At 28.3% G+C, this 14,069-nt stretch overlaps 1 protein-coding gene across 1 annotated transcript; it reads left to right on the top strand.

The window, feature by feature from the left end:
* The first annotated feature begins 1,833 nt into the window (after positions 1-1,833).
* LOC135924515 (uncharacterized) lies at positions 1,834-7,139 on the top strand. The gene is made up of 6 exons (XM_065459572.1): positions 1,834-1,956; positions 3,213-3,410; positions 3,818-4,081; positions 4,650-4,913; positions 6,383-6,480; positions 7,064-7,139. Exons 1-6 carry the CDS (start codon positions 1,834-1,836, stop codon positions 7,137-7,139), a joined length of 1,023 nt encoding a protein of 340 aa, XP_065315644.1.
* The last annotated feature ends 6,930 nt before the right edge of the window (positions 7,140-14,069 follow it).

Here is a 14,069-nt window from a genome sequence, read left to right on the forward strand (position 1 = left end):
GAAACTTAAAAATTATATTATTTTTAAAAAAAAGAAAATATGTATTACAAGCGGGGAACTTGTAATAATAATATGAGAACGGTTTAGAATTTATGATGATAAATCGTCTTTATTTAAAGAATTTAATCAATTGGATATAAATATCTGTTTTGTAATAATAATATTTAAAAGAATATATATGGCAATATGAAATAACAATTTTATGAAGTATAACTGATGTCAAATTATAATCTAAGATAAATAATATATTATTTTTCGCCTTAAGTGACACATTTGTCAAAAAGTAATATTAAACGTAAATGTAATTGAATAAACACCACTTTAAATACATAATGTAAAATAAAATGAAAACAAATAAGTTATATCATTACAACAATATGCTTATTATTATATTTATTATAAAAATCTCTATCGTTTTCTCGATTAGATTAACTTAACTTTTGTATATATGTTGCAAAAGGGCAAATTTGCACTAATAATAATAGGATATAGGATTGATGTTGACACAATACTGGTATTTATTCAAAAAATTCAATCTGATTATTATATAAAAATTGTTTTTTTTATATATATAATTTATTTTTTTAAACAATTAACTTTTAAACTCAAAATAAACATAATAACATGTCCAATTATCAAGTCACAATTGAACAAAATACGATATAAATAACGCCTTAAACAATAATATAGAAACATAAAAATATAAATCGAAAATAAAATATTATTTTACAATATTTACAATCACGTGACATTATATATATTTTTTCAAAACAGCATAATTATTAGTCACCATACCCAGGAGAAATTTTTAAATTTCATGAGTCTAATTTGACCGGAAATGTATTCGAGCATATGTCCAAATTTTAGATAGTATATCCTTAAATTTTTTGAATTTTTTAATATATGCGAAAAATCTATATAAAGAAATATATGTGTTGTTTAAACAGTTAACGGCATAACTGGCTGAAATTCAGGGTGTTGATAATATTTTATACCTTATAGTAGTGTTGTTAAACGGCTCGGTTTGAGCCGATTTTTAAAAACCCCTAACTCAATATCTTAGCTCGAAAAATACTGTCTAAGGAGATTTCGTTAATTAGATGTTCAAACCTTTGTGCCATCTATGAGCAAAATCTTAAGGCTTACTTAATATTTATCTGTATAAAATATTTAGCCGTTTTTAAAAACCGGCTCAAAACGAGCCGTTTAACAACACTACCTTATAGGAATAGATATTTCCGTCTTCGAAATTAAAAAAAAATTGCCATCATTTAAAATTGGGAGATTGCGTATTCCTATGAATAGGATTGTTCATGTTATTTTTACCAAGTTGAAACGTTTAATTTGTTATTTACAGGAGATTTTGCAGCGGATGGATTAAAAAAACTAATCATTGGGCGGAGGAGAGGGGGTATGACATATAATATTATCTAGAGCTAGACTGATGATTTATTTATATCATCTATCGATTTCCGTATAGAAATCAAAATGGCATATCACCACTTGATTTATTTCCAACGACACTTTAAAATGCAATTTAAGGTAAGTATTGTAGGTTATTGGGTTATTATGCCATTAATCTCCAAAAATCGCCATTTGTATTATTCCAAAGAAAATGTTATCATAGAGAAATTGATAATCATAACCTTATTATCTATAAAACTTTTACACAAAAAAATTGTTTTTTTTTTAAAAATCGAATTTAAAATTTATTAAAAATCTAAAAAGAATTTAATTTATTGTCTGCTTTTTTTTAAAAAAAAATATACAATTCGATTCGATTCGAATAAAAAAAAATTAAAATATAAAGAACTTCGTTATTATAAATTTAAAATGGTTAAAATTGGAATCAACGGGTTCGGGAGAATTGGAAGATTAGTGCTGAGGATAGCAATAAAGACATCTAATGTTGAGGTTGTTCAAATTAATGACCCATTCATCGATTTGGATTATCTGGTAAAGATAAAAATTATTATGATGTCTTTTTAATTTTAATATGAAATGCAAATTGAAACCTCTCATTTAATTTTAAGTTTTCAGTGTTATCGTATTATCAAAATGAGTTTGCAATCGATTTATAGTGGATAAATATATATATATATATGTAATAGAGCTGATAAATAGGTCTATTACTATAAAATAATAATTCTAGTTAGTTGACCTTGTAAATATATTTGTCGCTGTGAAAATGGCGAAATTCCATCAAAAATTAATGTAAATTATGGTAACAGTCAAAATGTATACAATCCTATATTTACAATTTTATTAAAAGATTGTTAAAATTTTTATAAATAGCCATCTTACCCGTTCCCTTATCAAGTTATACTTTTGTTATTTATAACCGGATCAAATCCATTACTTCATTTATTTTAAAAAAAATTATCAGTTTCCTCCACTAAATTCCCGTTGTTGGAAAAGAGAAGGTAAATATTGTATTCTGAGGAGATGGTATACACGCGATTCATTTAAATTTTATACAAGGCGATAACTAAATATTTTGTTGTCAGGTCCCTCTAGAAAATATACTATCTCCCGAAAGAAAAGAAAAAAATATCATTGATATCCGCCAATTATGCTCTTCCCCCCTTAGTGCTCTCCTATGCAAAAGCAGTCTTGCAGCCCTGGCTCTGAGATTTGTTTCTTTTTCCTTTTAAGAATTCTAAATATTATGGATGGAATTAATAAGAATATGTAAGTATATTTTTTTTTAAAGCTTTTTTAAATTGTATCAGCATCATATGGAAATATCAATTTATTTTTTAAAATGAAAGAGTCAGATGCCTTAGCAGAATTTATGGATAAAATGTTCAATTCAGAATTAAGAACCATTACTAAACAAGTAACTTCGAATCATGTATATTCATTCATTGCGTATTAAAATAATGGAATAAAGATATTTTATTTATTTTATAGGAAACACATAATTAATTAACTACTTGATAAAAAATAGTCCCAGCAGAGCTATGATTTTCTAAGCCCTGGTTTGGGGCTTGTTGGACCAAAATATACTTTTATTTTAACTAATTTTGAGATAAAAAGTATTAAATAAAAAGGTTTGAGGTATCTCATGAAATTTGTGTAAATTGAGATAAAAACCATTATTATCGATACTATGATTATCATAAGAAAAATTGTGGCCGACCAACCCTAGTCTCCCCTAGGTAAAAAATGATATTAAACAATATTTTGACTTAATTTACGATATATAATAGGTTTACATGTTTAAGTACGATTCGACTCATGGCAGATTTCAAGGCGAAATAGAGAACAAGGGTGGGGTCATTATAATTAATGGCCACTCTATCAAGATCTCAAATGAGAAAGAACCCAAGAATTGCAAATGGAACGTCACTGGAGCGGATTATATAGTTGAAGCAACCGGGGTATTCACGACGGTTGATAAAGCCAAAGTATTTATACCCAATAGAAATCTCATGATTGAAAAATCTAAATAATTAAACAATTTTGTTTATTTTAAAACTTTTACTTAAAATATTTAAAAATTTAAGATACGTATTCAATTTAGTAAACATGAAAAAACAGGTCATTTCTGAGAAAGTTAGACAATGCTCAAACATGTAGAAGAATACAAGAATCTGAGTAACTCTCTAATTCGATATAAATTAAGTTCAGCCATTGGCTATTTCTTATCGATATTATGGTCAGCTGAAAGTAGTTTCATTAATTACATTTTCACAAATTTACTGACCACTTAGCTTATCATCAAAAAAAGGGGAAGACCGAAACCAGAATTTGAATCTTAAAATTACAAATTTTTCTATATTTCTTTTTTTTGTATTAATATATCACCTAACAGGAACACCTAGAGGGAGCCGGTGGCGCCAAACGCGTCATTATAACGGCCCCGTCAAACGACGCCCCAACATTTGTCATGGGAGTTAACGAATCGAAATACGATCCGGCTACCATGAAAGTCGTGAGCAACGCTTCCTGCACCACCAATTGTTTGGCCCCTCTCGTTAAAGTTATCCACGAACATTTTGAGATCATCGAGGGACTCATGACCACCATTCACGCATATACCGCCACCCAAAAGACGGTGGACGGGCCGAGTTCTAAGGTTTAATTTATTTTTGTTTTTTCCAGAAGGTTCTATAAAAGAAAATGAAGGAATAAATTTTTTTTATAACTAAGGCCAATTTTATTTGAATTACATTTTTAAAATTTTTCTCTTTCTGATTTTTTCTGATTTGTGGATTTTTTTTTAAGAAAAGCTACTACTCTAACCTATAAAAACAATGTGTAGATGCTACTGACACCTTATAACATTACCAATTTTATCATCGTTTTTTTGAAAATGAATTGTATTAATGGTGCTCATTATTTGACATTACAGACTGCTTGACCGACCGTAACGTTAGCCTGAAAGAAAGAAAGAAAGAAAGAAAGAAAGAAAGAAAGAAAGAAAGAAAGAAAGAAAGAAAGAAAGAAAGAAAGAAAGAAAGAAAGAAAGAAAGAAAGAAAGAAAGAAAGAAAGAAAGAAAGAAAGAAAAAGAGATGGATTTGATGATAATCTATTCTATAAAATAAATTTTAAATACAATCCATAAAATCAAAATCAATATATATAACCGCGAATAATTTACCAATATTATTTTGCGCCATCGCCACAAATTCAAATAATCAAGGATTGGAGGGGTGGCAGGGGAGCCCACCAGAACGTCATACCATCTAGTACAGGGGCTGCTAAGGCTGTTGCCAAAGTGATACCGGAAATGGAAGGAAAACTGACAGGTATGGCATTCAGGGTTCCGGTACCGGATGTTTCGTGCGTCGATCTTACCTGTCGAACACGCAAAAATGTCGACAACGTGGCCGCTTTAACAAACATCTTTAAAGCAGCTAGCAAGGACCCCGTGTTTAGCAGGTATTTGACCTGTACGGAAGACCAGGTTTAAATATATTTTAATATCATAATCACATTTTTTTAGAAAAAAAAACCAAGTGGGGCATCTTATCTAGTTACCTACCATGGTATAGGAAAATGGTGGCTTGTGTTCACTGAAATTTAAGATTTTATTAATTTTTTAAATTTAAATAGCGGACCAGGAAGTTATATTTAGATCTATTTGTTCCGGAATATTAAACACTTTCACCATTAAATTTATTTAAAATGATAGGTAGACCGGGGATCGTATGAGCCTAGGCCAACTATCAAATTATTTGAATATTCTTAATAAAATAAATCTCATTTTTTTCCCCTCTTAATTACTTTTAAAAATTATCTTAAATAAATTATTATAAATTTTATCACCAAAAACCAATTTTTCCTAAAAAAAAAAAATTAGGGAAGGATTAAACTCGAGGAAAGTTATGCCTATACAAGCAGCTCTTGTAATAACTATAAAAAAATTATAATCCTTGCTTTATAAAATTTAAAATTTCTGGTAATATTAAAAATATTTAAATTTTATTGGAAAAGATTCGTATGAACACCTGAGACCTTCATTATCTCTAAAATCTTTAATTTAAAGGTAGTTTTAAACATTTTCTTTAAGTTCAAATAAAGAACAATTTTTATATAGAAATAGATAGGTAATAGATATTAAAACCTCCATTATTTTATATTTTGAAAAATAGCATCAGTTGAAAAAAATTACTTTTAAGGGTTAATCTATATATTTGAATATAACATTTTTATATATGATTTAACATAAAAAAATTTTATAGCCCCCTGTGTATAATATAGTTATATATATTTGCAGAAAAAACATTAAAAATTAGAGTTCAGTTTACTCAACAAGCGAGCACAAGAAATTCCCAAATCTCATAAACTCCCCGGTTTCACTACTATCTGGTTTAATCTTAAAAAAAACCTTTATAGATTTTTTCAAATATGTATAATATTGATTAATTTTTGAGGTTAACGGATTAAAATATTTTTCGGTACAAATACAAATAATAAATTGCGCGTTATATCTTAACTGTATAGCAAATGAGTTTCAAACGACTTATATATCAATAACATTCATATGGAAAAAAATGGGATGTGGGGGTGGGGAGTGGGGGGTGAAAGACTATATTTTACCTTTGTTTGGGTAATTATCAAATAATTTATAAACCATCATTAAATATTGCTATTATATGTAATATATTACTAAACTTTATTCGGCTGCAAATATCATGGTTATATTAAAGTAATAAAAATTGCTCGGGTCTTAATATCGGGTTAAGGAAATATCTATTACTATAATATTGCTCAAAATAATTTCGCAACTAGTACTAAACTTCGTTCAAAAACTATTTAGCAAGAGAAATATTTTCTCGGCTATGACTAAAACACTTTAGCTCTTATAATTTACTAATGATCTATTATTAAAATAAATAATCCTAAACAATATTTTGTTTCTAATCTTGACAGGTGGTGTCTAGCGACTTTATAGGTAATACTCACAGCTGTATTTATGATGCCTCAGCCGCGATAGTTTTAAATCCGACATTTTTCAAGACTGTTGCATGGTTTACTTTAAAAAATAAACATTATTTTAAAAATTGTATATTAAAATAATTGGCAATAAAAAAAGGATAGAGAGAAGTGAGAAAAGTAAAACAGGATGTGTTTTTTTTGAGAATGGATAAAAGAACGAGGAAATAAAGAAGAGAAAGAAGAAAATGACTTTGACATTTCTTAAATATGAATTTTTTTTAACGTTAAACTAACACATACTTACAAAAAATAACCAACCATTTGTTTAATTTAAGAATAAAGATGATAAAATTTTATGTTTTAAATTTGTGAATAGTTATCTTAGAGTTTGAAAAAAATTTCTTTATTTAGGAAATAATTACCTATTCTGCAAGGAGTTATAATAACTTAGTAATAGGATTGTTAAAAACAATAAACGACCCTATTAAGATTTTCGCCAAAATGATATTATGTAAACTTCGAGATTTAGCATACAGAGGTTCAAACCTCTCTGTCACATCTATGAGAAAATCCAAGGCGTTGGCTATGAACCCGAGTCGGGCTTAGAATTAAGAAAGTCCATATACCATATGTATAATTTAAAATTAAAAAATAAAATAAATGCACCTTTAAAAGGTACGACAACGAATATGGTTACAGTCAAAGAGTGGTTGATCTAATAGTCTATATGGATCAAAGAGAAAAGCATTAATAGCCTAATTTGTGACAAATCAAAATTTACTGTCAATTCCATTTATTATTTCTATTTTTTTCATTATTATTTTTCTTAAAACTTATTTTTCCTTGCGAATTAAAAAAAAAACTAACAGATGCTTTTTATATAACAATTAATTAACTTTGGAATGAATAAATTTATAATATATATATATAATTATATATTTAATATTGTGTTATTGAAGAAATGAACAATTAGTGATTATCGGAAATACACATTTTGAAATGCTAATAAAGGATGTCAAGCGGAGGACCGGTTTAGATCTCCCACAATTCTGATTATTTTTTTATCAAGTTATCGATGATTGAGTCTGAAAATATGTATAATATCTAGTTATTTCTGTAATTTAAAACAATTATACTGATAGCTTGCTTAATTTAATATAATATTTTAAATATTATAATATATCATTGTAAATAACTGTAACCAGGCCAATTAATTTTTGTCATTGTATTAACTTAACTCCTTTTTAACAATCTTTAATACTGCCATATCTACATAAGATGGGTTGTGATCCGTTTTTTTTACTTCTTTTAGCATTATTTTCCTTTATTTTCTCATTTCTGAAAAATCTAATTATTCTTGGTTTTTTGAATTTTCTCCTGATGCTATTCTCTTTCCTATCTATGATCTCTCACAAAAAATAATATAACACCTCTTGTACAAATTTTTTAATAACTATTTGAACCAATCTTTTTATAAATTTTCTTCAGAGCTGAAAGGCATAAATGGTTGGAGACTCTTGGCAAGTAACCTTGGTAAACTCTTATGACGTCGACAATAGCGAATTTCCATTAATAAAATCTGAGGGGGGGGGGGGTGGTGAATTGTACGACATCATATTTGGTGGCGGTATATTCGAACATAGGCATGATATAAATTTATTTGATCGGGAATATCAGCATAGTCACCTACCTTTTTGAGAATCTGACAACAATCCTAAGGGTTTAGTTCAAACCCCTACATCGGGCATACATTTTTTAGGTTCGGCATGATTTGAGAAAATATTTTAATAATTTTTAAAGATCTGATCCGAAATAAAGCATAAAATCGGTCCCTCTTGCCTCCGATAAAATGTTTTTTTGATTGAAACCCATCCCGATAGTTTAAACAAATCATTTATTAAAGCTATCGATCTCTTAATTATGTTTACATGTTACTATTAAATCGCTTATCTTGGTTAAAATTTAAAAAATGAATCGTTTTTTTAGCATGCCTATTATTCAGAGATAACAGTCAAGTTTTTGTAAAGGATAGGGTGCAAAATTAAGACTTGATTTTAATATATTATATACATATAATTATGGTCACTTTTTGGTAATACATTTATCAAATTTATAATTTATTATATATGCATTTTTATAATTTAGATAGTAGATAGATAATGCATTTTTATGATTTAGATTGATACTTTTTATAAATTATATTTTAAAAAAATTGAAAAACGAGACTCTTCACAAAGATGTTATAATTCGTATAGACTCCTGCACTTAAATTTTGTCATTTCCTTTATTATTTATTTTACAAAACAATCGCTCAAAATTGTACGAAATCCATCTTTTTATTTAATTACTATTTTATGCAACAACTACTAATCGTAAGGGCATCAAAGCCACAGTTAGAGACATCAAGTCTCATATTTTATGATAAAAGCTCATTTTTTCAAAATGATAAAAATATTATTTTGTGTATATTGGTCATTTAATTCTTTAGTACTTCTATAATCTTCATTCTATCTTGAATCTTGATATCAATTTAAATTTTTATATTTTTCTACAATGACGTGTAATTTTATAATAACTTTTTTTATTTCAAAGACGACACGCGGTCTAAAGTCAGGTAAATTAGGGTTCAGGAGCAAAGTCCCCCTCCCCAAATGCATAACCACTGCCCCCTTCCAGAATAAATCTTAGCTATTCCACAGGTGTAAAGAATGAAATTCCATATAAAATTAATCAAAATAAATAATATTATAAACCTAAAAAAAATTTATATTGTTCTAGGATTATAACTTTCCTTATAATAATTAGTATAAGTAAAAAATAATAATAAAATCCTGAAGATACATATAGAATCAAATCGACTAAATTAAGAAATTTCTAACAAGGAAGGGGTAGGCAGATACAATACCTTTACTAATTAATGGAAAAGGGTATAGAAAGAATTGGGGACGATTGTATTGAATAAATACGGAAGATTAAAGGTTAAGAATATAGCATCAATTGTGGAATATGGAATCCGTGAGGATTAGGAATATCTCAATTTTAAATAATTTACTTAGAGCAAATCTAATTTTACAATATGTAGTATATATTAAATAAAGTTCTTTATTTTCCAAAAAGGTAAAACTTAATCATAAGCATCTTGGTATATATACAAAATTAACAACAATTTAATATTAAATAAATATAATATAACGTTTCTAGCCTCAAGTCTTCTACAATAAAGAAATCCATTAATAAAATTGTTACTATTTAACATGCATCACCTCCAAAAAAAATAATAATAAAAATTAAGTAATGACAATACAATTGGGAATACGAAATAATTTTGAGAAAATCTCAACTCAAAAAAATTTTTGAGAAATAAGTGACAAAAACACTCGCTTGACATGCGGGAGGTAATTTAAATGTACTTTTTAAATAATATCTGGGTCAGAGGATTAATATGTAATAACTACATTAAATTTGTGAAAGAGGGGAGGGGGGAAGAAGACGTATTGTTATAAAATTTGTTTCTGTATCTTGGGTCAGAGGATTCATAAACAACCAATACATTAATTTTGTGAATGGGGAGGGGGGGGGGCAATTTTTGTCATAAAATTTGTTTCAATAGTATACTATGGGTTATAGGATTAATTTTGTGAAGGGGGAGGGAAACATGTAATGTTTTATAAATTGTTTAAATATTATTGGGTCAAAAGGATTAATTTGCAAAAAATAAATTTTGTGAAGGGGGAAAACATGTATTGTTATAAAATTTGTTTCATTATCTAAAAAAAAAATTAAGCAATAATTACATATAGATAGAAAAAAACTATAAAAATAAAGATTAATTAGTGAATAATTGAAAATTCAATTAAAAACTTTTAATTTGATCTATGTGGACAACAACTATTTTATTATCTATTTGAATCTCCCATATAACATTACTAATTCTCTCACTGACAATCCCTACACGCTACTCTTGATTGCTGCCCCCTTTACAAAAACAGAGTTGCCCAAAGTTAACTCTCTAAAATTTATTCTTTTACATTTAAGTTTATAATTACAGTCATTGTCTCTTAAAAAAAAAACTCCACTTCCATCTCAAATCCCTTTCAAATAATATAAAAGCAGGGGATGATTTAGTTACCGAATGTATGGTATTACGATAATTTAATAAAACATCTTCTAATAATTTATCATCCCAGCCACCTAATTTATAAATCATATTTTTTGCAGATCGTACCGCTCTTTCAGCCATACCATTTGAAGAAGGATGGTATGCAGGAGTACAAATATGTGTTATACATTTTTTATTAAAAATTTTTTTAAATCAAAAGACCTAAAAGCTGGTCCATTGTCGGAAGCCAACTCTACTGGATGACCAAATCTGGAAAATATATTATTTAAAACCATAATAGTGGTAAACGAATTAATGTTCTTAACCTAATAATCTCCAGCCAGCGAGAGTACCCATCAATCGTTACATATCTATAAAAATTCTTAATCGGACCAAAAAAATCAACATAAACTCGGTACCATGGTACGTTCGGCTGTACCCAATAATTTTGTTTAACTTTCGGTAATTTAGGCGCATTAATCATACACATGTTGCACCTAAAAACCATTTCTTTAATATCTTCAGTCACTAAAGGCCACCAAAAATATTTTTCCATCGTATCTAACATCCTAAGCAACTCAATATGACCCTCATGTAGCACCTTAAGAAAATCTTTTCTTAGACTATGAGGAACAACAATTTGTTCTCCCTTAAAAATACAATAATGTTCAACAATTTTCCCAACGCCTTATAACCTTTAATCTGCGAATGATCTCCATCTCCATTCAAAACGAATTTTTTAACTCTTATTAATTCAGTATCTACCAAAGTTTCTTTTTTTATCAGATCTAAATTATTAATTATTATTACATCTTTCTCAAAATCATCAACATTAAATAAACACACTACATCTTTATCAATTAGCCTTGAACCCATCAGGAATGATCTGATCTTTACCCCTCGTATAATAAATGTCAAAATCAAATCCAGCTAAACAAAAGGCCCATTTTTGTAACCTTGGAGACATATTGTATAGTTTAACTGGATGATCAACAAGAGGTTTATGGTCCGTAAAAATCTTAAATTTTCTCCCCACTACATATTTCCTCCATTTCTTAACAGCTAAAATAATAGATAATCCTTCTTTCTCAATAATAGAATAACCTTTTTCAGCACCAGCCAGCGTCTACATGAGCGGGAGGGGTAGGAACAGTTTGCATCCTATTTTTTGAGGAGGTATGGGGTAAGCTGTTTTAATGGGGGTAGGTTAAATTTTTTGGGGGGTTATCTATTAAATTTTGAAATGAAATAAGACAAAATTTATTGCTGTAAAAATTAATAATTTTATTATAGTATTATTATAATACAATTCATCGATCAAATCTATATATTGCAAACAATCATACACATTGTTTTCCAAATAAACTATCCTTTTAAATGTAATTTAAAAGGTTTAGATATTTCAGCAAGCTCATAATGCCATAATAATAAATTCATTGTAAATAATGGAGGTTTTAATTGAATTTATTATCTAAAAAATAAATTCTTTATATTCATAAAATATCGATAGTTGGTAGTAGAGATAGATTAATTTAAGTTATCCTTTATAAATTCTTTGAAAAGAGTATCAATAAATAAATAGGTGAAAATAATGATAAAGAGACACCGCCGCGGTGGCGAGGATTTTTTTTTTGGGGGGAGGGGGGGTAGGTAAAGGTCTTTGGAGGGGGTTTGCATCCAGTGGAAATCCTGTCATGTAGACGCTGGCACCAGCCCAAGCTTTGGACAAAAATTCAATTTCATGACCATCTTCTTCTAAATAAGATTGCACACATGCCTTTATTTAAGCATCAGTTGAAATAAACAAATTCTTATTTCTATCATAATGCGCAAGAACTGGTGCATTACACAATCTTTCTCTAATCTCGTAAAAACTTGCTTTTTCATTAACTCCCCAGTGAAAATTTTTACACCTTTTAAGCAATTCATATAAATTAGTTGCTAATTTAGAAAAACCTCTTATAAATCTCGAATAATAATTCATAAGACCCAGCCAAGAATGTAATTCATCCTTATTATTAGGTTCAGTCATAATATTTATCGGATGAATCTTTTCTTTGATTGGCGGTACTTGTGGTAACCAAAATATTTAATACTATCTTTGCTAAATTCACTTTTTTTAATATATCCAATCAATCCATATTCCAACATTCTTATAAACACTTTTCTTAATTTGTTAAAATGATCTTCTTTCCTTACCAAAAATTAGCAAATCATCTAAATAATAATTAACCCCGTTAATGTCAGAAAAAATTTCGTCCATGGTCTTTTGAAAATAAGCAGTTGACACTGTTAGTCCAAAAGGTAACCTGTTAAATTGAAAAAGATCCTTGTGGGTTGAAACGTCAAAAATTTGGATTAGAAACAGGAATTTGCAAATATGCCGTGGAAAAATCTATTTTCGAGAATATTTTTCAATTTCCTACTTTAGCAATTATGTCACTTATCCTTGGGAGAGGATATTCAAACCTTTCTAATTGTGGACTTACGGTTACTTTAAAATCAGCACAAACTCTCAACGCATTATCTTTTTTTTAACCAAAATTAAAGGAATGGCCCATTGAGAAAATCTCACAGGGTTATTATACGGTTAATGATGCTTGGTACCTTAAGGTACCATCTATCAAATTGAATTTTGTTCATTTTTCATTTGGATAGGCACTACCAAATATATTTATAATATATATTTGAAAAATCGTGATTTTTGGAAAGCCTCTCATCATTAACCTCATTGTTCTAATGTGACCTCTAATGCTTTTTCTATTTCAAAAGGCACTCCTCTAGCCTTCAAAAATCTTGGTTTAAAATCATCCTTTAACAAAATATCTATTTGTAAATTTTTAACTTTGCCAATTTTGCTATTAAAAATACAATTAAAACTTTTAATTAATCTATTAAATATCAAAACTCGCTTTAACACACCCTTCAGTAAATATCGACTGAATAACGATTTTATCTTTATAAAATTTATCATTATTTTTGCAAGGATTGTCAAAAGTTAAAAAATTTATCCTATCACCATCTAGCTTATTAATAGTGGTACTATCAGAGTTGAATTTAATTATGTCAAATTCTTTGATCCAGCCTTGACCACATAAAGGTGGTCCTTCCCCTTCCAAAACATAAAAATCTAAATATTTAATCGTATTAAAATATTTAACCTTTTACTGACTTGACCAATGACTGTGATAGGTGAACCTTCATAGAAGAATAATTTTCTCGAACAACTTTTCTACTCAACATCTTCATAATTGGCCAGCTTTTCAAAATTTTTGATGGGCAAGGATGTCACTGGAGAACCAGAATCTATCATAAAAGAAAAATTTAGATTATTAAGTTGTATGTCAATCATAGAATCATTAATAAAGTTAATCTTATTTCTTGGTCTAAGATTGTAAGGTGTTTGTATAATTTCTTGTTTCTAAAATTGTTGTTGCTGTTGCTTGTCTTAAAATTCTGTTTGTTTCCTTTCCACGATGAACAGCCTTGCCAATCTGCTCCATCATCTCTTCTCCAAGAATCTTTCTCTATAAAGGTTTGATTATTATTTATCTCCATAGACTGACATTTGACCACAATATC

The sequence above is a fragment of the Gordionus sp. m RMFG-2023 genome, chromosome 2 (genome assembly GCF_954871325.1).
Source record: "Gordionus sp. m RMFG-2023 chromosome 2, tfGorSpeb1-WG-v2, whole genome shotgun sequence".
Taxonomy (NCBI): domain Eukaryota; kingdom Metazoa; phylum Nematomorpha; class Gordioida; order Chordodea; family Parachordodidae; genus Gordionus; species Gordionus sp. m RMFG-2023.